Below are 19,993 nucleotides of genomic sequence, written 5' to 3'. Positions count from 1 at the left end.
AGAAAGCACGTAACGTCACGGAATCACGGGGCTTAAACACCCAGCAAACATGCCCACATGGGTCCCATATGGGGTGAACATGGGCCAGATGGGCCCACGTGGGACATGGGCTACAGATGGGCTACCCACATGGGCCCCATATGGGATAAAAATGGGCCAGGTGGGCAAAACGCATGTGGGCTGGAGATGGGCATCCCATGTGGGTCCCATATGGGATGAACATGGGCCAGATGGGCCGACGTGGGACATGGGCTACAGATGGGCTACCCATATGGGTCCCATGTGGGCGCCGCGTGGGTCCCATATGGGGCCTACGTGGGCTGGCCCATATGGGTCCCACGTGTCACCCACTGCCATTCCCATGTGGGACCCATATGGAAGAGGTGGGGGGCCCATGTGGGCCCCATATGGGAACCATGTGGGCATGTTTGCTGGGCAGCACAACCGCGGAACGAGGCAGAAAGCACATGACGAACTTGTGGTGTCGCGCCATCTATGTGAAGGGGCGATACCGGTAGTGAGCGCGCCTGCCTGCCGGCGGGGGCGCACCAATCGCCGGCCGGCGCAGCTCGGGCAGCCGTCTCACGGCGGCGCCCGACCGGGCAGACCGGGATTCGTTTTACGCCTAGAATACACCTTATACAGCTGTGCTCGGATGGCGCGCGGGAGCTCGAGTGGAGGACGGATTACCTCGAGCAGAGGCCAAAACAGGACTTCGTGAAATCGCGAGTTTTACTTTGCAAGAATTTGACGCTGCCACTTACAAGGTGCTGAAAAAGCACCCCCTGAGATTATGACAATCTCCACTTCTGACAGTGACATCGGATGTCAGCCTGGCGGTGTCGCGGTGCCCGCTGACAGCTCTCCGTTGTTGTGACGCCGTCACTGCCGATAGAGATCCCACCTCGCGTGCCGGCAGTCTGCCAGACGTGCTGGGCGGAGGCCAGGTGCCGTCAGCTACCGGCCGTCCGCGCTGGGGCAGTCTTATGATCTGGGACAGTCCAATGAGCTGGGACAGCACTATGAGCTGGGACAGCTGGGACTCGGAGACGGGCTCACTGCTGGGACGCTGCAGGAAACGCTAACTACAAACGCTGCTAATGAGAGGTTTAATGGAGACGTTTGGGACTTCTGTCGAAGCTAAAGTGTCTCGTGTAGGAACCACTGCCTGTGCCGGGCCGGGGTAAACACCGGGCTGCCAGGACGGCTGCTCTGGAGACTGCGGCCCATTCCGGGCCCGCGGTAGAGCGGGACGGTCTCGGCGCGCGCTCAGTCGGGCCGGCACCGTCGGCCGAGTCGCAGGTGCTGTGGCACAAGTGTGGTACTTAAATAGCGCAGATCGGCCGGCGCGGTGGTCACGACAGTCGGTGGCAGAGCCCGGCCCGTGCTGCTGACAGTGGCAGAGACACCGGAACAAAGATCGGAGACGGAGACGCGCAGACGGAACGGAGACTGAGACTGAGGCAGAGTCATAAAGACGAACAGGCGGGAAGACGTAAGTAGAGAAGAATACTTAGACGGACAACAATAGACGGACAGCTAAGCGGAAAGGCGGTATCGTCGGCGGTGTAGTGAGCTTCTGTATACCATGGAGAGCTGCCGACGCTGGTTCGAAGAGCGGCTGAGCGGCTGCTGAGCGCTGCGTGAGCTGCCGACGGCGGGTGCCGCCGGTGCCAAACACTGTCTGTGCGCGGCGCACCTACCCTGCCACGGGCCGGCCGACGGCGCTGTCAGCGGCGCAGTCTGGCAGCGGGTGACGAGGTAGGCGGAGGGCGGGCAGTGTGAGGGCGATCCGAGAAACGAGCTGGCCCAGCTGCAGTGAGGCGGTGAACGGAGTCACACCAGATACAGTGACCCAGAGAGCAGGATTTGTCACCTGTAGTGACTCGCGGAAATTATTCGTGATAATTACTTTATGCATGATAGAACCGCGCCACAAGGTGTGCGAGTGCTGAGTTAGTTCAGGTGATAGGTACCGTGTTACCACTGAAGTGGTAGAAAAAAGTGTCTAAAGTGATTTCGTTTGTCAGTGATGTCTCACAGCGCTCATGCTGACGGAGCAAAGTGAAGTGAGCGTCTCAGTGACAGCTTCGGTCGAACTCGAGCGGGGTACTTTCCAGTGACTGAGCATGAGCGACCGGCCCAGAAAATCCGGCCACAGCTCCAGTGAAAGGAAGGGAAGCATTCACCAGATCAGGAACCTGAAGCTGGAGGAGGTAAGTCAGCCGCAATGCCGGATATCCCATTGCACGATAAACGACTGCAAATGCTGACAGGTTGCTAAATGAGCGGTTTGATTTGCTACAGACGCTGAATGTCTGTGTGACTGTGACTGGTGAAATAGAGACGCGTTCAGACTCTGGCTTCCTCCATGTCAGGTGAAGCTGGAGGAGCAGTATGAGGTGCTGCAGACTCTCTGCGAGGTGTGGTCCGGCCGTATTTTGCTGGCTGAACACCGCGCCAGCCGACACGAGGTCATCCTCAAGGCGCTTCACAAGGTGGCCACCAGCCGGGCCGACTTTCTGCGCGAGTTCCACTACAGGTGAGCTCGGCCGCTTCCAGTGTATCCCCCCGGTACTGAACTACGCTCAAGACGGAAGCCATGGTCCACTCTGTCTTATAAAGGGTGATTGAACGGATGATCGCTTCGTGTGTGACGCGTGTGCTGACCCGTACCTCCCACCCGGCCGGCAGTTACTTCCTGAGTCCCCACCGGAGCATCGTGACCACGTACGACGTGGCGTTCAGTACGTCCGACATGTTCGTGTTCGCCGAGGAGTACGCTCAGTTCGGCGACCTGGCCTGCTACGTCTCCAACGGCGGCATCGGCGAGCGCAACACCAAGCTGCTGGCGCCTCAGCTGGTCGCTGCGCTCGACTTCATGCACAGCAAGAGCCTGGTGCACCGCAACGTGCGGCTCGACAACATCCTGGTCTTCAAGAGCGACCTGTCGCGCGTCAAGCTGGCCGACTTTGACCAGACGCGGCCGGTGGGCTGGCGCGCCCGGCGCGGCGACGAGTGGGCGCCGTACGCGCCGCCCGAGGTGGTCAGCCAGCCGCGCGGCGAGCTGTACACGGTGGCGGCCGCGCACGACACCTGGCAGCTGGCCGTGGTGCTAGTGGTGTGTCTGACCGGTGCCCTGCCCTGGCAGCGCGCCGACAAGACCGACGCCCGGTACGCGGCCTTCTGCCAGTGGCGCGGCTACCGGGCGCTGCGCGCTCCGCACCGGTTCGGCGAGTTCTCGCTCCGGCTGCAGGGCCTGCTGCGGCGGCTGTTCGAGCCGCGCGCGCGCCGCCGCTGCGCCGTCACCGAGATCGGCCGCCACCTGGGCCACCGCTGGACGGCCCGCTCGGCCTCGGCCGCCGCCGGTGACGGCGTGGACGCCGGCGACGCCACCTCGGTCTGCTACTCGACGTGGTCGGTGCACTCGTGTCAGCAGCAGAAGAACGCCGTGCTGGCGCCGCTGCGCGCCCTCGGACTGGAGACGGTCGTCGATCACGACGCCAAGCGGCAGCGGCTGCGGGACTGGGTGGCGCTGACGGCGCGCGGGCCCGCCCTCGAGGAGGGTGAGCCGGAGCTGACGGAGGGCCGCGGCGGCGGGAGCCAGAGCTCGGCGGCGTCGGCGGCCTCCTGTCCGCGGCACAGTCCGGCCGGCTCGCTGGCCGAGGAGGACGCCGAGTAGACCCTGAACTGTCGGGTGAACTGGCGTGGTAGAGAGCTCCGACTCCAACGACTGGACTCGGCCAGACTCGTGCGCTATCCAAGTGGTATACGATCAAAAAGGTCACGATCAAAATGGTACTCGATCAAAATGGTAGACATACGATCAAAATGATAGATAAACGATCAAAATTAAATAGCGTACTTTTACAACAACAAGTACGTGTTGACCAATGCTGTGCACTGGCAGATGATTGTAGATTATTTACCAAGTCTCGCCGTGGCGAAACTCCTAAAACGTTTGTATCACGGTGAGGCTAAATATCCCGTGTCTGTGCAGTGTGAGCGCATGTCGATGCCGCTATCGTTGCTCTGTTGTGACTGTTCGCTGCATGATTGCTTCGTATGACTGCAACTGCCAGCCGCCAGAAGCTGAGATGAAGCGACTGCCTCTTGGTGTGCCTGGACACAATCGGTGGCTTTGGACCTGGGCCGCCGTCTGCGGTTCATGTTCCATGTAACGAGCATCACCTATTTACCGCGTGCATGTCTTCCTCGCATTATTTTTGTGCCAGACCAATCGGATTGATCCTCACACATGTCATAAGTGAACGGTGTGACATTTGATATACCGAAATAAATGATATTCATTGTTAGTGCTATGTGTGTCCATTACGGAGAAGTGTTCTGTCTAGATGGAAACGGCGGTCGGTCCCCAGGCCTATATATGGGGTGCTTATCTATCAGTCTATTGTAACTTGTTGTTTACCTAATAGGATGTGCTCATTTGTTCGCATAGGGTATGGAAAATTGTGCTATTCTCTACCGGCCTCATAACGTTCTATCAAAACGTCCCAACCGGTCGTCGGCCGTCTGACGTACCCAGGGCATATTTTAAGGATTTTTCACTGCGTCCCAAAGGTGGCATAGGGCACACGCTTTGATCGGAAAGGGCACATTGCAAGCGAAATAGTAGCCTCATGAGTGGGACAGTGCCTAACGCCTGGAAACACGCTCTGGTCACGGCTCTACCAAAGACCGGTGATTTGAACGATCCTTCCAAATTTAGACCCATCTCTGTGGTGCCTGCAATTGCAAAGATAGTTGAAAGAATTGTCCACTCTCAACTTAGTTCATATTTTAGCCAACACGATTTATTCTCACATGCACAGCATGGCTATCGAATGCATTTTTCCACTGAGACCGCGCTCACCGTCATCATAGATAAGATCCTCATGGCCATGGACGCCGGTGATATCGCATTGTTAGTTCTGATCGATTTGTCCAAATGTTTCGATGTTGTTGATCATCAGCTGCTCTTATCCAAACTCAAAATGTATAACGTAGACACCACATGGTTTGAAAGCTATCTTAGTAAACATACACAACAGGTTCAGATTAAGCATCCTTCCGGACACACTGTTCGCTCTCGCAGCCTCCCCAATGAAATGGGCGTTTTCCAGGGCACTGCTCTGGGGCCACTCTTGTTTTCAATTTTTTTCGAACGATCTGGCGTTGTATTCAGGGGACGCTATGGTAGTACAATATGCCGATGACACGCAAATTTTAGTGACCGGAAAGAAAAACAAGCTACAGCAACTTGTGACAACCATGGAGAACACCTTATCGGTCGTGCTTGATTGGTTCACTAGCCACTCCATGAAAGTAAACACAGCTAAAACACAACTGATTGTATTCGGTACGAAGGCTATGCTGCGTCATGTGCCTCCTGTTAGCATTAAGTTCGGCTCAGCTGTCATTACTGAGAGTCCCACAGTAAAGAACCTTGGCGTGGTGATGGATAGACACCTTACCTTCGAACCGCACGTCGATCAGCTTGTAGCGAGGTCAACAGGTATACTGATCGCCCTGTCTCATGCCAAACATGTACTTCCCAAAGAGACGTTGGTTCGTATCGTCAGTGCACTTGTGCTCTCCTCTATCAGATATTGCATCGCACTGTATGGCACTTGCGGTGTAACGCAGCTCCACCGAGTGCAAAAGTTGATCAATTTTTGTGCGCGGATTGTGAGCGGAAGGAGGAAGTACGATCACATATCTGATGTCGTAAAGGACCTTTGTTGGCTTAGGGCTGATCAACTGGTCTGCTATCACACTCTCTGCCTGCTGAAGAGAGTCATGTTCACGGGTCAGCCAGGTGATATAGCCGCGATGCTGACTACTGCTGACCATGGCTATGATACGAGACAATCTCACCAGCTAAGGCGCTCACATGCTGTAAGCACCTCAGGAGTCCGCCGATTTAGTTTTAGAGCAGCTGATTTGTACAACCACCTCCCACCCGATGTACGTAATGCCCAGCATATCTATCAGTTCAAGCGCCGTCTTAAAGATTTTCTTCTAGACGATGATATGATGTGAGGCGATGATACGGATGTGTCTGGTTGGCCGATTGACCTCTGACCCTAGTGGTGGTGATGTTGTGTGTGTGTTTTTTTTTCATGTCATCTTTTATATTATCTCGTTTTATGTCCCACCTTTTTATTCACAAGACGTGTAACTTTTAAACAGCCACTGTAAAGTGGAAAGTTGCTAAATACATGAATTGAATTGAATTGAATTGAATTGAAATAGTATATAATGCAAGTGAGATAATGTACATACAGATACATTGTGTACTGTGCTGGTGGAGGGGCACTGCAAGCGGGATATTGGGAGCGGGCTGTGATTGCTTTTGGCCAGTCTCGAAATTCGCCCAGTCGTAGTGCGTTCTTTATCCGCATTCAAAGGGTGGACCGGCGATTTAATGACATTTACATTGTTAGTCACTCGTTTTCCTGAACGGCGTTGGGCGTGTTTGACCTCCCTTGACGCACCAAATTGTACCTATGCTTAGAGAATAAAAATGAATATGCACATGATTAAAATGTGATACATACGTCTCTTCATGCGTTTTTCACCCTTATCAATCGATTAAAAATAGAGGTTGACGTGTGAAACATTGCCAATTTGCATTGAAGATACTATGTGTTTGAAAAAATTAGATGACGTAAGGTCAAACAGTACCCACCTAAGTTGTGACAAGAAATCATCGGATTTTAAAGCTACATAAAAAATCCATCATAGATTAATGCTTTGGATGAACGGATGCTTTGGATGCTTCGGATTTCGCTTCCTTACTGCCTATCATGTAATATAACCCAAACTTTTCCCAATGGAAGTTCCTTTGTTTAATTATTATGCCCAGAAATGTGTCGATTTTGTGCCATTTCCGGGCGCTTTGGGGGGGGGGGGAGCATGGCCCCGTGGCCCCCTCTATATCCTCCTATGGCCAGACGGCCATGACGGCCCTGATCTGACCGTATGCCATCAAATGTCAAACTTCGCAATGATGCGATATTTTTTTTTCGGAAAACGTGCCGGTGTCTCAAAAACTATTATAGCTAGGAGTGCGCAATCGATAGGAGAAAAGCAATCGATATATCTTGAACAGCTCTTTCGTCAATATTTCGTCAGAATTGAGTTCAGATCAACGGTTAAGGCTCCATAGCCAAAAACGGGTAAAATTACAATTTTTGTCAATATAGGTTTCATGAAAAGCTTTTGAACTAAAAAAAGGTAGAAAATTTTCATTTGCACGATCGTTCTTCTCTCATTTTTACCTCGAAATGTCAAGGTCAGAACTTGACCTCACATTAACCCGCGCCCCGTTGGGCTCTGCCGAGCAACGCGCCCGGTTGGGGGGGGGGGGCATTTTGGCCCCCCCCCTAAGATCTCGAGAACCACGCAACATAGCGACAAGCGGTAAACGGCGTTGGATAGCCCCAACGGGGAACTACCTTGTGACCCAATTTTATTGACCTAGGTCAAACCGATGACGTCACAGGTCAGGTCAAAGGTCCAATTTTCACCGTTTACAGGCACTTCAAGAAATGCGTTGTAAAATCGAGTAAAATGCATTTCTTTGAAAATCATCGATGGGGAAATGTTCTTCAAACACATTTTGCTATTTAAAGTCACTGATACCAGGTCAGGTCACAGAGGTCAGGTCACGGGGGGGTCACAATATGAAAGTGTCGTGTGATACATGTTTTATGGTCCATTTTACATGACAAATGCGATTATATGGGTCAGGCAGCCTTTGGGGCCAGCTTAGATCACGTTTTGGTCAAGGTCAGGTCAAGGTCAGGTCAAGGTCAGGTCAAATTAGGTCAAATTTCAAAGTTAATATTTTTGCATAAAATGGGTATCGAATCGATGCAGCTCGTCACGGGGAGTTCAATGGTGGTCTTTGTTTTGCCGTACGTGGTCTAGAATTGCTAAAAATTGAGTTCAAAAATTTCACGTCATCATTTTTGAACAGTTTTTTCGCTATAACTTGGCCAAAAAACGAGATATCGATCTGAAATTTGGTATGTATATAGAAGAGCGCTGGGACTATCACCTATATTCCGTTTTTTTTCGAAATTCGGAAATTTTTTGGATTTTTTCAAAGTTTTTCTAAAAAAATCAATTTTTTGATTTTTTTTTTGGTCAAAAACCAAAAATTTTGAAAATCCGAGATAGCAGTTTTGTAGCGCCGTTTTTTGTCTCCTAGATCATATAAAGAACTTTGAAATTGCTTGATAACTGTAGATTTGGTGAGCGTTTCAAGATTGCATGTTTTTTGCTCATTTTTGCTCGAACATGACCTCAGTTTGACCTCAATAACTCCTGACCTAAGGTGACCTAAGACTTGAAATTTGGTGTGAAGGTGTCAAATTGATGCCCGGGAAGGTACTGAAAATTTGGCGGCGCTGCGCGCCGCCGTTTTCTTGCTATTCAGGAAAAACCACAGGAGGGGCCAAAATGGCCCCCCCCAACGGGGCGAGGGTTAAGGTCATTTCGTGACCAAGATAGATCATGTCGCATATCAGTCGATGCGTTTCGATGAGGTACCTCAAAACAATGATACAATCCACTGTGCATGCAAAAGCCCTGTAGGGCCGGATTTTGGGCCAGGCTCCGGGCCTGCGGGCTCGACCTTGACATCTCTAAACAGGACCTCGGGGAAGGGCAGGACACAGAGTCTGAGCCCTAAGGACAGGGCAGGCACAGGCCATGAAGCTAAGATAAGACGGATACTTGAGGGCTGGGTAGGATGCAGGGTCCGAGGGCAAGGCAAGGCGCGGGTCTGAGGCTATCATTACACAAGGCCGGAGAGCAGTGTAAGACACAGGGCCTTAGAACACCTGATGATCAACACACCTGGTGGCAGGGCAACACGCAGGATCTCAGAGCAGGGCAAGAAATAGTACCTAAAGGTAGAGCAAGACATAAGACACAGGTATGGCACAAGGCCCGAAACACCGCCCACGTCTTGTCATACCTTCGGGCCCCGAAGGTATGACAAGACGTGGGCGGTGTTTCACGGACGCTGCTATCAAATTCCGCGAGCTGACGTCATACTTGTGGTAGTGTTTGAGCAATGGGCCTGTTGATGTCTCCATGGAAACCCAATTTGACACGTGTAATAGCAACGTGCTGCTATCACCGGTGAAACAGGGCCAGGGTATGGGGCCTGAGGGCAGTGCAAGGCTCAGGGCATGAAGGCAGAACAAAGCACGGGTTCTGAGGACATGTAAGGGCACGGGGCATGAGGACGGGAAACGGCACGGGACCTGAGGGCGGGAGACACCACAGGGCCTGATGACAGGGCAGGGCACAGCGCCTGAGAGCGGGCATGGGACACGAGACCTTAGGGCAATGCAGAATACAGGGCTTGAGGGCAGAGTAGGAGACAGGGTCTCATGGCATGGGACGGCACAAGGCCTGACGACAGGGCAGAGCACAGCAACTTAGGGCGAGGCAGGGCACGGGCCTGAGGGCGATACAACGCATAAGGCTTAATGGCAGAATAGGGCACAGGGTCTAAGGGCAGGGCAATGCACATGAGGCCTGGAAGCAGAACATGACAGGACAGGGCCTGAGGCAGGGCAAGGCATTAGGCTCGAGGATGGGCGCGGGGCCGGGGCATGAGGACATGGGAAGGCACAAGGCCTGATGGCATGGCAGGGCACAGTACCTGAAGACAAGGCAGCGGCACGGGGTCTGATGGCAGGACGTGTCACAAGGCTTGAGGGCAGAGAAGGGCAGGGGCCCCAAACTAGGGTAGGGCAGGGCACGGGGCCAAAAGACGGGAAGGCAGCGCATCAAATTTCCAGGCAGAATATATAAAGTATCGTGTTTGAGGGCAGGGCAGAGCGGGGCACAGGGCCTGAATGCAGAGCAGGGCACAGGGCCTGAAGAAAGGGCAGGGCAAGGTACAAGACCTAAGGACAGGGCACTGGGCAGGGCACATATCTTAGGGGTATAGTAGGGAAGAACATAATAAGGTGTATGACCAAGGGTAGGGCAGGGCACAAGGACTGGAGAGGGCATGTATGTGCTTAGGTACATAGTAAATCAGGGTACAAAGCAATCGGAAAGCCAACATCTTTTACACAGTAAAAGACCGAGGCATGTTACTTATTTTTGCTCGCACTTTTCGGCTGAAACCGTGGCATTTCAGTGTGGGACGCAGTGGTCCAAATTTCGCGAGGGCTACGTCCCAAAGGCAGGGGGCTGCGTCCCAAAATGGGACGCAGTCAGTATGTTAAAATATGCCCTGGACGTACCCCAAATCATTCCCCGGTCACCTGTTTCAGCACCGTTTCACACCTCGGTGCGAAGATCGGTTATAGGTCGGGCCGGGGTGGCTGGAGGAAAACCGGGTCGACGGAAGTGGTGCACGTCGGCGTGTTTTCGTTGGCAGGGGCCGCCGAACGCCGGGCTCCGCAGGCCCGCCCGGCGCCCGGCGGCTGTCGGCTGCCGGCGGGGCGTGGCCCGCCGCCAGACGGGCGGCACGCCGAGCACCGCTAGGGGGACCGAACACCGCACTGGAGCACCGTTAGGGGGACGGAACACCAGACGGGGGAGCACCACTAGACAGGCGGGACGGAGCAGCTGACGGAGGACGGAGCACCACTTCACGGGGGGGGGGGGAGTGCCTGCTTCTGCTGACATTCTGTGTGACAGGGGGTCATCTAACAAAGGGAATGGCAGGTCGACAGGTGCGGGATGGCTGTCACCACTGAGGAGGAAATACAGTCACCCGGTTACGAATAGATGACTAACAGTTCCATAGGCCGATATTTTTCTCGTCCCAGACTCTTCCCTAGCTGTCCGTTCAACACTGTCCCGTCTGACGCCCGAGATAAGGCCGTGGTATGTAGTGGTCACCTGTTACGCCAGATATCCCGAATCCGAGAGGTGCCAACAGCCACCGGGCGGGAACATTAGGGTCAGGGTCAGCGGGGAGGGGGGGGGGGGGGGCACGTCCCACAGACCGAGGTCAGCCCCGAGCTGAGGTTTCGGGTGCGTGTGACCCGCGCAGGTGTCATCCCAGGGACATCAGTCATGCAATGGAGTCTCGGATAATCTGCTCCAGACTTCCTTCACAGCAGTTGCACCAGGTGACGATCAAAGCCGAGACCCGTGCCAAACGGCCCTTCACCAGACAGAGACGGGATTCAGACGCCGGCAGGGAGCTGCGCGCTAACTCCGTCCCGGGGCTGAGTTCTTTTCACGGTAGTCGCCGCGCCGGGCCGCTGATCTGAGGCTGCCCGGGACGTCTCACTGCAGACGGGTGGCAGGCTCTGTCAGTCGCAGAAGCTCTGTTTACGTTCCCCACTCAACTCCGGCAGTCCCCGCCAGATGTCAGCGCGGTCGGTCCGCCCGCGGCGGCCCGGCGCAGACACTACTGAAGAGTTATGTGTGATGACAGGTGTTATTTGTCCGTAGCCTGAAGGTTAAATATGATAACAGATTACTCAGCACACCGTTGTTGGCACGTACCCACCCCAACACATAACTTCAAGTCGGCTAGACGTGTAGAGCTTATAGACGGCGAGCGCGAACCCATCATCCCAGCTGGAGAACATCATCAACCCAGTCATATACACTACAGCACATTAAACCCTGGTCCTCTCGTCATCCGTTTATTGAAAAAGTCATCTGCGAAGTGCATGGCCGGGGCCGAGGGCTGCGCTATGTACAAAACGTCCTCCACACGGCCGCCGGCCGAACCACTAGTTCTGCAGCCGGCCGGCAGATGGCAGGCGCGGCGCCGTCCACCACGGGACGCCGCTAGCACAGGAATCAAGCAGAAAGCACCATTTCACGGGTTTGGCGGGCGGTCGCAGCGCCCCGAGGGCATACATAGCGGTGATCAGCGGACGCCTGGTAAACAATACAACGAATAAACTGTTAGAAACCAGCAACTTAACTAGCGCTGCGCGGGATGGCCCGTCCCGGCCCGCAGCCGCCGCCGCGCCGCCGGCGACACGTACAATTCGTTGTCTATTTAGTGGCCGGGCGCGACGGTCCAGCGGCGCCCTCTGAGACGCTCCGTCTAAAAATATCGCACGGCGGTCCGGGGTCGCGGCCGTCTCTCTCTCTCTCACACACTCTTTCTCGTTCCCTCTCTCCACATTGGGACAGGCGAGAGGGCCGCGCGACACATCATGACTACACCGGGCGGCCGGCCGGTCCTGCGCCGTCCGTTCGCCGCACTCTGTCCATCGGTCCGCCGCTGTACCACTGTCCGCCGGCCAGCTCCCAGCCAGCAGGGGGACGGCCAGCCGCCGCAGCGCCGCCCGTCAGCACCGGTAACACCCGGCCACCTCACCGGCCGGGTCGGCGCGTCTCTGTCTGTCTGTGTCCGGGGGCACGGCCGTGCGCGTCCGGTTCTGTCTGTATTCGGCTGCTTGTTACATGTAGTCTGTTCAGTGTTGCGTTTGTGTTTTAATATTATCTTTGGCCGGACGCCGGGGTCCGTGTGTGTGTGTCGGTTTGTGTCAGTGATGTCTGTACCTCCCTCTCCCTCAGATGGCTGGCTGTGCGCTCTATCGCCGGTGTGCCTCCCTCCGTCCGGGCGGCGCCTCCCGCGGTCCGGTCCGGCCCGGTCGGTCCTCCAGCCGCTCTACGTGTGGTAGGCGGTGACGTAGGTGTTGGGGAAGAGGCCCTTGCGGTCTCCGATCTCGCCGTTCCACCAGTGCTGGTCGGAGCGGTCCGTCACCGTGATGATGTCGCCCCGCTGAAACTCCAGCTCGCCCTGTTCCTGTGGCTTGAAGTCGTACAGCGCCTGCACATGGTACTGCAACGGACCGAGACGCGGGCTCAGTCAGGCGGGACGGTCCCGCGGCGCTCCCAGTCCGCCGGGGGGGGGGGGGGCTCCGTCTGATACTGGCAGGTCGGCCGCGGGACACCGGTGTCCGCGGAGGGACTGGGAAAGGCTCTGTCTTATACCAGCGCACATAGTACTGAGATACCTAAGGGTTCCAGTGACCAGTTGTCAGGGTTCTGTGAATATCCCCCGCCGCCCCAGCCACCCCGCTGTGTAATCGGACCGAGTATAACCAGCCCCGCTCGAGTGAGCGCGAGGGCGAGGGTCTTACTTTTATCCAAGCAGGTAGAAAATTTATATTGAGACCAATAGGTTCACTACTCAGTAGCGGGGACGGCCGAGGGGTACACAATACCGAGAGGGGCACTAGGAGTTGGGACTCACGGTTTTCCATTCTGGGTACCGACAAAACACTTGAAATGGGCTGTGAATACTGCCACTACTGATACGTGAGACCATGTCCCTAGTAAGAACCCTCATTGACCCCCTGTGAGACCATGTCCCTGAGAACCCCACTGACCTGTGAAAACATGTCCCTGAGAAACCCCACTGACCTCCTATGAGACCATGTCCCTCAGAACCCCGCACTGACCTCCTGTGAGACCATGTCCCTGAGTTAAAGAACTCCCACTGACCTCCTGTGAGACCATGTCCCTGAGTTTGATGTCCTGAGAGCGACTGACGCTGGCAGAGCGGTGGTATTCGACCAGCTCGTTCAGTGAGCTGAACTTGACCACCCAGAGGAAGAACTTGCCGCTGGCGTCCCTCAGCACCTTGAAATGCTGCACGCCGTCCCCGCACCTAGAGGTAACGGGGGGGGGGGGGGGGGGTCAGTCGGTGGGACAGGTGGGGTGAGGGGTCCCACACAGGTCCGGTGAGGGGTCGGTGGGACAGGTCCGGTGAGGGGTAGGTGGGACAGGTGAGGGGTCAGTGGGACAGGTGAGGTGAGGGGTCGGTGGGACAGGTGAGGTGAGGGGTCGGTGGGACCGGTGAGGGGTCGGTGGGACAGGTGAGGTGAGGGGTCAGTGGGAGGGCAAGGACGGATCAGTGGGGAGGAAAGCCCCCCGCCGGGCTCAATCTTATAAACCGGGGCAATAAAAGATTCCGCTCGATCAATCCATCGATAGCATGCAATCTTATCAACATCGTAAGAGCGCCTCTCCTATTCACGGGAGTTTATCACAGGACCTTTGCCAATCTGGTTATGCTCTACTGCATTAGTAACATTGTCAGACACACCGTGGTCACCTTCATAAAAATACATCGCCAATAACAAGCTGCGTCCACCTCCTATCATGTGCAGAAACCACACCGTAAAGGAGTTTGTAGCGTGCTTTTAGCTACTTGCAAAGTGTAACACACTAACGGCTATAATACTCCACCTTTTGCATTATACTAACGTTGAGCCTACTCCACACTGAAATAAGCTGATGCGGGGTGGATGAATATATTATCCATAGCTTTGTGTGGTACTTTTGACGCTGCAAATAAGCCATATCGCTATCGCCGGCTGCTCCCAGCAGCAATGGCGTAGTATTTGGAGAGTAGTACGCCAGCTGATAAGATAGGACCGGCAGCTGATTGTAGCGGACTGAAACTGCTGTGGGCGCTGGGGAATCCGTCCCCCGTCAGCCCCTCAGACAGGACACTGGACGAGGAACCAGCGCTGATCGAGGGCCGACCCGCACAGCCGGGCAGGGAGCCGATCACCTCCCCGGTACCGCCCGGACACCCAGTAGGGGGAGCCACCACCCCAGTACCGCCCGGACACCCAGTAGGGGAGCTAACACCTCCCCGGTACCGCTCGGACACCCAGTAGGAAGAGCCACCACCCCGGTACCGCCCGGACACCCAGTAGGGGGAGCCACCACCTCCCCGGTACCGCTCGGACACCCAGTAGGGGGAACCACCTCCCCGGTACCGCCCGGACACCCAGTAGGAAGAGCCACCACCTCCCCGGTGCCACCCGGACACCCAGTAGGGGAACCACCTCCCCGGTACCGCCCGGACACCCAGTAGGGGAGCCACCACCTCCCCGGTGCCGCCCGGACACCCAGTAGGAAGAGCCACCACCTCCCCGGTGCCGCCTGGACACCCAGTAGGGGAACCACCTCCCCGGTACCGCCCGGACACCCAGTAGGGGAGCCACCACCTCCCCGGTACCGCCCGGACACCCAGTAGGAAGAGCCACCACCTCCCCGGTGCCGCCCGGACACCCAGTAGGGGAACCACCTCCCCGGTACCGCCCGGACACCCAGTAGGGGAGCCACCACCTCCCCGGTACCGCCCGGACACCCAGTAGGAAGAGCCACCACCTCCCCGGTGCCGCCCGGACACCCAGTAGGGGAACCACCTCCCCGGTACCGCCCGGACACCCAGTAGGGGAGCCACCACCTCCCCGGTGCCGCCCGGACACCCAGTAGGGGGAACCACCTCCCCGGTACCGCCCGGACACCCAGTAGGAAGAGCCACCACCTCCCCGGTGCCGCCCGGACACCCAGTAGGAAGAGCCACCACCTCCCCGGTGCCGCCCGGACACCCAGTAGGGGAACCACCTCCCCGGTACCGCCCGGACACCCAGTAGGGGGAGCCACCACCTCCCCGGTACCGCCCGGACACCCAGTAGGGGAGCCACCTTCCCGGTACCGCCCGGACACTCAGCGCCCGCGCTATCACACGGGGAACACCGCCGCTAAACACGGCGACACGCGCCGCACGACCGGTGACAACGCCCTACCGGAGCCCAAAGCAGATATGGAGACGATACGCAGGTATGTCTAACACCAAACGTCAAGGAAGCGAAGGCCCTTAAAGTCTCTGACGATAGCAGAGTACCACTAATACAGTGTCTGAGTGACCTGAATGCGCCGGGGAGGGACGGGGTGACGCCCCCACCCCTCCCACGGAGCGGGCCGGGCCGTTTGGAGTCGGCCCAGCCAGTCGGGAGCCGCCCATGACGCGACGCACCGGGCCGGCCACACCGTGACGTCATACTGACGTCACCCGAGTCGGGCCGGACCACCGACGGCGTCCGACACCGGCGAAACGGCCCGCGCTCCGCCGCCGCCACACAGCACAGCTCAGCCGCGCGCTGACAGTGCGGACTAGGTACGGACTTTCAGTTGAATTTATTCACTTAGATCCGAGTTATCTGGAGAGCACACGAGGATAGAACCGAGGAGCTGATCTCGCCTACTTTGATCCCATGTAGAAGAATGGTGTTATTGTTTCCGTTTTTTAAACTCCTGCTTGAACCAGTAGTTTTGACAACAAGCAAAATAGTTTTGACTTTTGGTCAAGAAAGCAAAAGACACGATTTTGTCTTATTTTCTTAGCCTCCAATGTGTCATTCTCGGTCTCATACCTGAACAATTATTATGAACGAGCGCAAAGTACCTAGTCCTTTCACAGAAAAAGCCTTAGGAAGGGCATTGGGCAGCCTAGCCTGTAGCACTTTTCAGAGGCTGATGTCACAGCAACTGCTTGGAGCCGAAAGACTTCTAGTCTATTGCTAGGACCTAGCATAGGCACATCCCTTCTTCCTAAGCTCAAACTACTTTCTATGTCTCGAACCCAGTGGATGACCACCACTGTCTAGCGCACGTGCCACGTGCAATATCAAGAGGTGTCAAAATCAGACGATGCATTTCCAAACAACACGGCTGGGTCGTAACTTTACGAGGGTGGGGGCAGGTGGCGATTCCACACCTCCAGAGGGGCTGAGCCGGTTGTGCGACAAACTGGTACACTGCTGACACCAGCTGGCGGCTGCCTCAATGAGTTTTGGCCTCACGGTTCCTCAAAATTAAGTCAGTGGTCTCTCTTTGCAAGTGCTCAGGGCTATGGTTCGCGTTCGTTTGTCGCCAAGCTCGCGTTCGTTTGTCGCCAAAAACGCTTCTTACCTGCTGGATAATACTTTGCTTTACATACTAGCACCCTGCTAGCACCCAGGGGGTTACGGATATATGCTGCCACATAGGGAGGGCTCAGTAGACAGATGCCGTCACGGGGTGTCAAGGTTTTGTCGATTTTCAAGACTTTGCTGTGCAGTAAATTATCTTTTTTTCAGGCTCTAAGGGAGCCTAAAGGTCGATAACAAACTGTCTTAGAGTATAAAATCCTCGGAAAATTAATATTGGCGAAGATTGGTATACACCCGCTGACGTCATCTGTCAAGGTCACCGATGTAAACAAACGGCTAACCATTCTACCTCCATATACGGCCTTGCTAGCACCTATTTGTTGGCTACATGATCCCTGTGAATTCCCTCGGGCAGTCAGTGTCGGTGAGGCGGGACGGACGGCGGCACTCACTTGACGCTCAGCGAAAAGTCGGCCGGGGAGCTCTCGCTGACGCGCACCACAAACGCGCCCTCGTGCTTGTTCATCAGCATCTTCTCGGCATCGGCGCGTGTGATCCTGCCGTAGTACCAGCTGAAAACACACATTCTGAGTCAGTATCAGCTGAAAACACACACATTCCGAGTCAGTATCAGCTGAAAACACACATTCCGAGTCAGTATCAGCTGAAAACACACACATTCCGAGTCAGTATCAGCTGAAAACACACACACATATTGAGCCAGTACAACTGCTGTAAACGCACATACAGTCACTACCAGTTGAAAACACACATGACTCAGTAGCAGCTGAAAACACATACAAGCTGTGTCACTACCAACACTGGAATGTCAAACACATTACCAAGCACACAGTGCCAGTATCAACTAAAAACAGAAGCACAAACACATAGGTACTGAGTCACTACCAGCTGCAAACAAACACAAACACAATTTTGTGTCAAACACACTAACTTGGTGTCAGGACCACTTTCAAATATACACAGTGTCAGTAACAGCTGGAAGTGAACAGGCTGTGTCAGAAGCATACTGACAGGAGATCACCTATCACAAATAGGAGTATCCACTGGAAAACAGCAGACGAAACAACGGGGAGGACACTAAAAACAAACAGGGGTCAGCTGACAAACAGTAGCCAAACAACAGAAACAACACCAACATAAACAGGAGGGTTAGCTGGCAAACAGCATCCAAAGCACAGAACTGCAGCACCAACAGAAACAGCCAGCAGAGCCAGCAGCAAGTAACAAATCCAAACATTCCACCTGAGCTGCTGCCACTTATCACAAACATTTTCCAGTATGCCCCAGTGTGTAGGTGAAAGGGAGTATCATGTATCCGTAAGCAGCTTCCAAAAATGTGAGGCATAATGAATGTTTTTACTGATGTCAAAGGCAGCAAGGAAACTAACAATACAAGACAGATATGAAAAATGGTTCACTTATGAGCTGATAAACCAGATATAGGTCACATTACAGCAGAGAACAGCTGAATCACAATGATGTCCAACTGCAGAAGACAGTGGTGTAGGAATACTGACTCATGGGGCTTCATCTCGATGTAGTTGCTGGGGATGAGGCCCTCTCGACTCTCCAGCTCCGCACGGTACCAGTTCATGTCATCCTCCATGTTCAATATCTGCAACCACACCAAGGCAGAGGGTATCAATGACATTTAATCAATAGGTATATTACATGTTGGACACTAATTACATCATTAATCAAAACACTCATTAAGATTGTCTATTGGGAAGCAGTTCTAATAGGAAGTAGTTAATCTTTGCAGTTTTAATGCATTGGTATGAAAACCTAAGCTGCTTTCACTAATATTATTTATTTGGTGAAATCTATTCATCCCATTCATATATACAACCCATTTATCAGGAGAGCTGGTGCTGTGTGACACAAACAACAAAAGTGGATGCATTCACAACTGTAAAATCAGCTATTGAAGATGAATATAATGGTATGCCTCACAAGCACAAAAACAGTTTTCATTTAAGAAGATGGGTAGGTCAGCACTCCAGATATCAAGTAGTTGGTTGCAAACATCACAATAATAGACATGCATTGATGTATACCCCTGTAATGTAGGCAGTTAAGGCTAACCAGCCACTCTGGCTGGAGGACCGTACCTAGTGAAAGCGATCTGCCAACAACAAATAGAGAATGGCTGCCCAATGGCAACACCAGAGTAGTGAATGATACAAGTTAATATTAAATTAATCTATCAGTAGTTTAAAGGAAATAGTTCACTTTTTAACATGGGTTTTGAACTGGAATAGCAGTTCCGTAGCTTGGGCTGAGACGAGCATAAATCAGGAGCTTTTACAGCCCAACGATCGCCCTAGGCAAAGATATTCTATTTCTCGTCCCGAAAAATGTGTCTTGCGTTGAGGATGTGTGCCTTGCATATATTCGCATCCAGTATGAAACGAGCATAGGTCCCGAAAATTCTTCAGAAACTAGAGAAATTATCTACGAGAACTCTAGAGAAATTCGCTCCAGTGAGGCGCTCCAGTAATAAAAGCACGAGCAGATCGCCCAAATGCCGGTGGCCGCGATAATTTCTAGTTTCTGAAGAATTTTCGGGACCCGTGCTCTTTTCATACTGGATCGCGTGTGCCTTACAGAAACTGAAAAGTTCTTCCTATATCAAAAATATAGAAAATAATCTTTTGTTGTAAAAAGGTTTTATTTTCTTTGCTGATCATTTTGAACATAAAAAATCACAAATCCATTGCAAAAAAATAATTTCGTGAAAGTGAACTATTTCCTTTAAGGGTCCCTTTGTAAAGCAGTAAAAGGGAGAGGCAAACACTGACATTGATATTGCGGAACAGAAACAACTTTCCCAATGTGAATGCAAATTATTGAAAGTCCCACTCAATATAACTCACCTTTAAGACATTTCCTTTTCTGAAGCTAAGCTCATCTTCAGCTGTTGCTGCAAAATCGTGCCTGGCAATGGCCTCCATCGTCCCAATAGCCAACGATTATTTCAATATTTTCCTAAGGGGCCAGGCCCTTGCACAAATTAGGCGAAACTTGCGCAGCTGACAGTGTATTTCAACGCCCCTTTTAAGAACTGTCCAACGGCAGCACAGTAATAAAACACTTCACCGTGGTTTTGCAACACTTTTCTTCGAATAGCTATGGGTGTTCTGTAACAATAATTTCAAAATACGGAGCAAACAGGGCACAACTTCACAGCAACACACCGGATCCGACCCAATAAATGTCGAGAACTGTTGCACTGTAGAGCTGGACAATCTGGAACAGAGTCTTCTGAGAGTTATTTGTTGTCT

At 53.8% G+C, this 19,993-nt stretch overlaps 2 protein-coding genes across 2 annotated transcripts; one reads left to right on the top strand and one right to left on the bottom strand.

Moving 5' to 3' along the window:
* The first annotated feature begins 1,271 nt into the window (after positions 1 to 1,271).
* LOC122374164 (serine/threonine-protein kinase meng-po-like) lies at positions 1,272 to 4,316 on the top strand. Its single transcript, XM_043352762.1, has 3 exons — positions 1,272 to 2,216; positions 2,379 to 2,542; positions 2,695 to 4,316. The coding sequence occupies exons 1-3, from the start codon at positions 2,130 to 2,132 to the stop codon at positions 3,680 to 3,682; spliced, it is 1,239 nt and encodes a 412-aa protein (XP_043208697.1). The 5' UTR covers positions 1,272 to 2,129; the 3' UTR covers positions 3,683 to 4,316.
* Positions 4,317 to 11,625: 7,309 nt separating this feature from the next.
* Positions 11,626 to 19,993, bottom strand: LOC122374159 (growth factor receptor-bound protein 2-like). The gene is made up of 5 exons (XM_043352746.1): positions 19,586 to 19,993; positions 18,227 to 18,324; positions 17,141 to 17,260; positions 13,462 to 13,627; positions 11,626 to 12,796 (listed from the first exon to the last, which is right to left on the bottom strand). Exons 1-5 carry the CDS (start codon positions 19,661 to 19,663, stop codon positions 12,623 to 12,625), a joined length of 636 nt encoding a protein of 211 aa, XP_043208681.1. The 5' UTR covers positions 19,664 to 19,993; the 3' UTR covers positions 11,626 to 12,622.

Source organism: Amphibalanus amphitrite, unplaced genomic scaffold, assembly GCF_019059575.1.
Source record: "Amphibalanus amphitrite isolate SeventyFive unplaced genomic scaffold, NRLGWU_Aamphi_draft 001614F_arrow, whole genome shotgun sequence".
NCBI lineage: Eukaryota > Metazoa > Arthropoda > Thecostraca > Balanomorpha > Balanidae > Amphibalanus > Amphibalanus amphitrite.
This window is presented reverse-complemented; position numbering and strand designations above follow the sequence as displayed.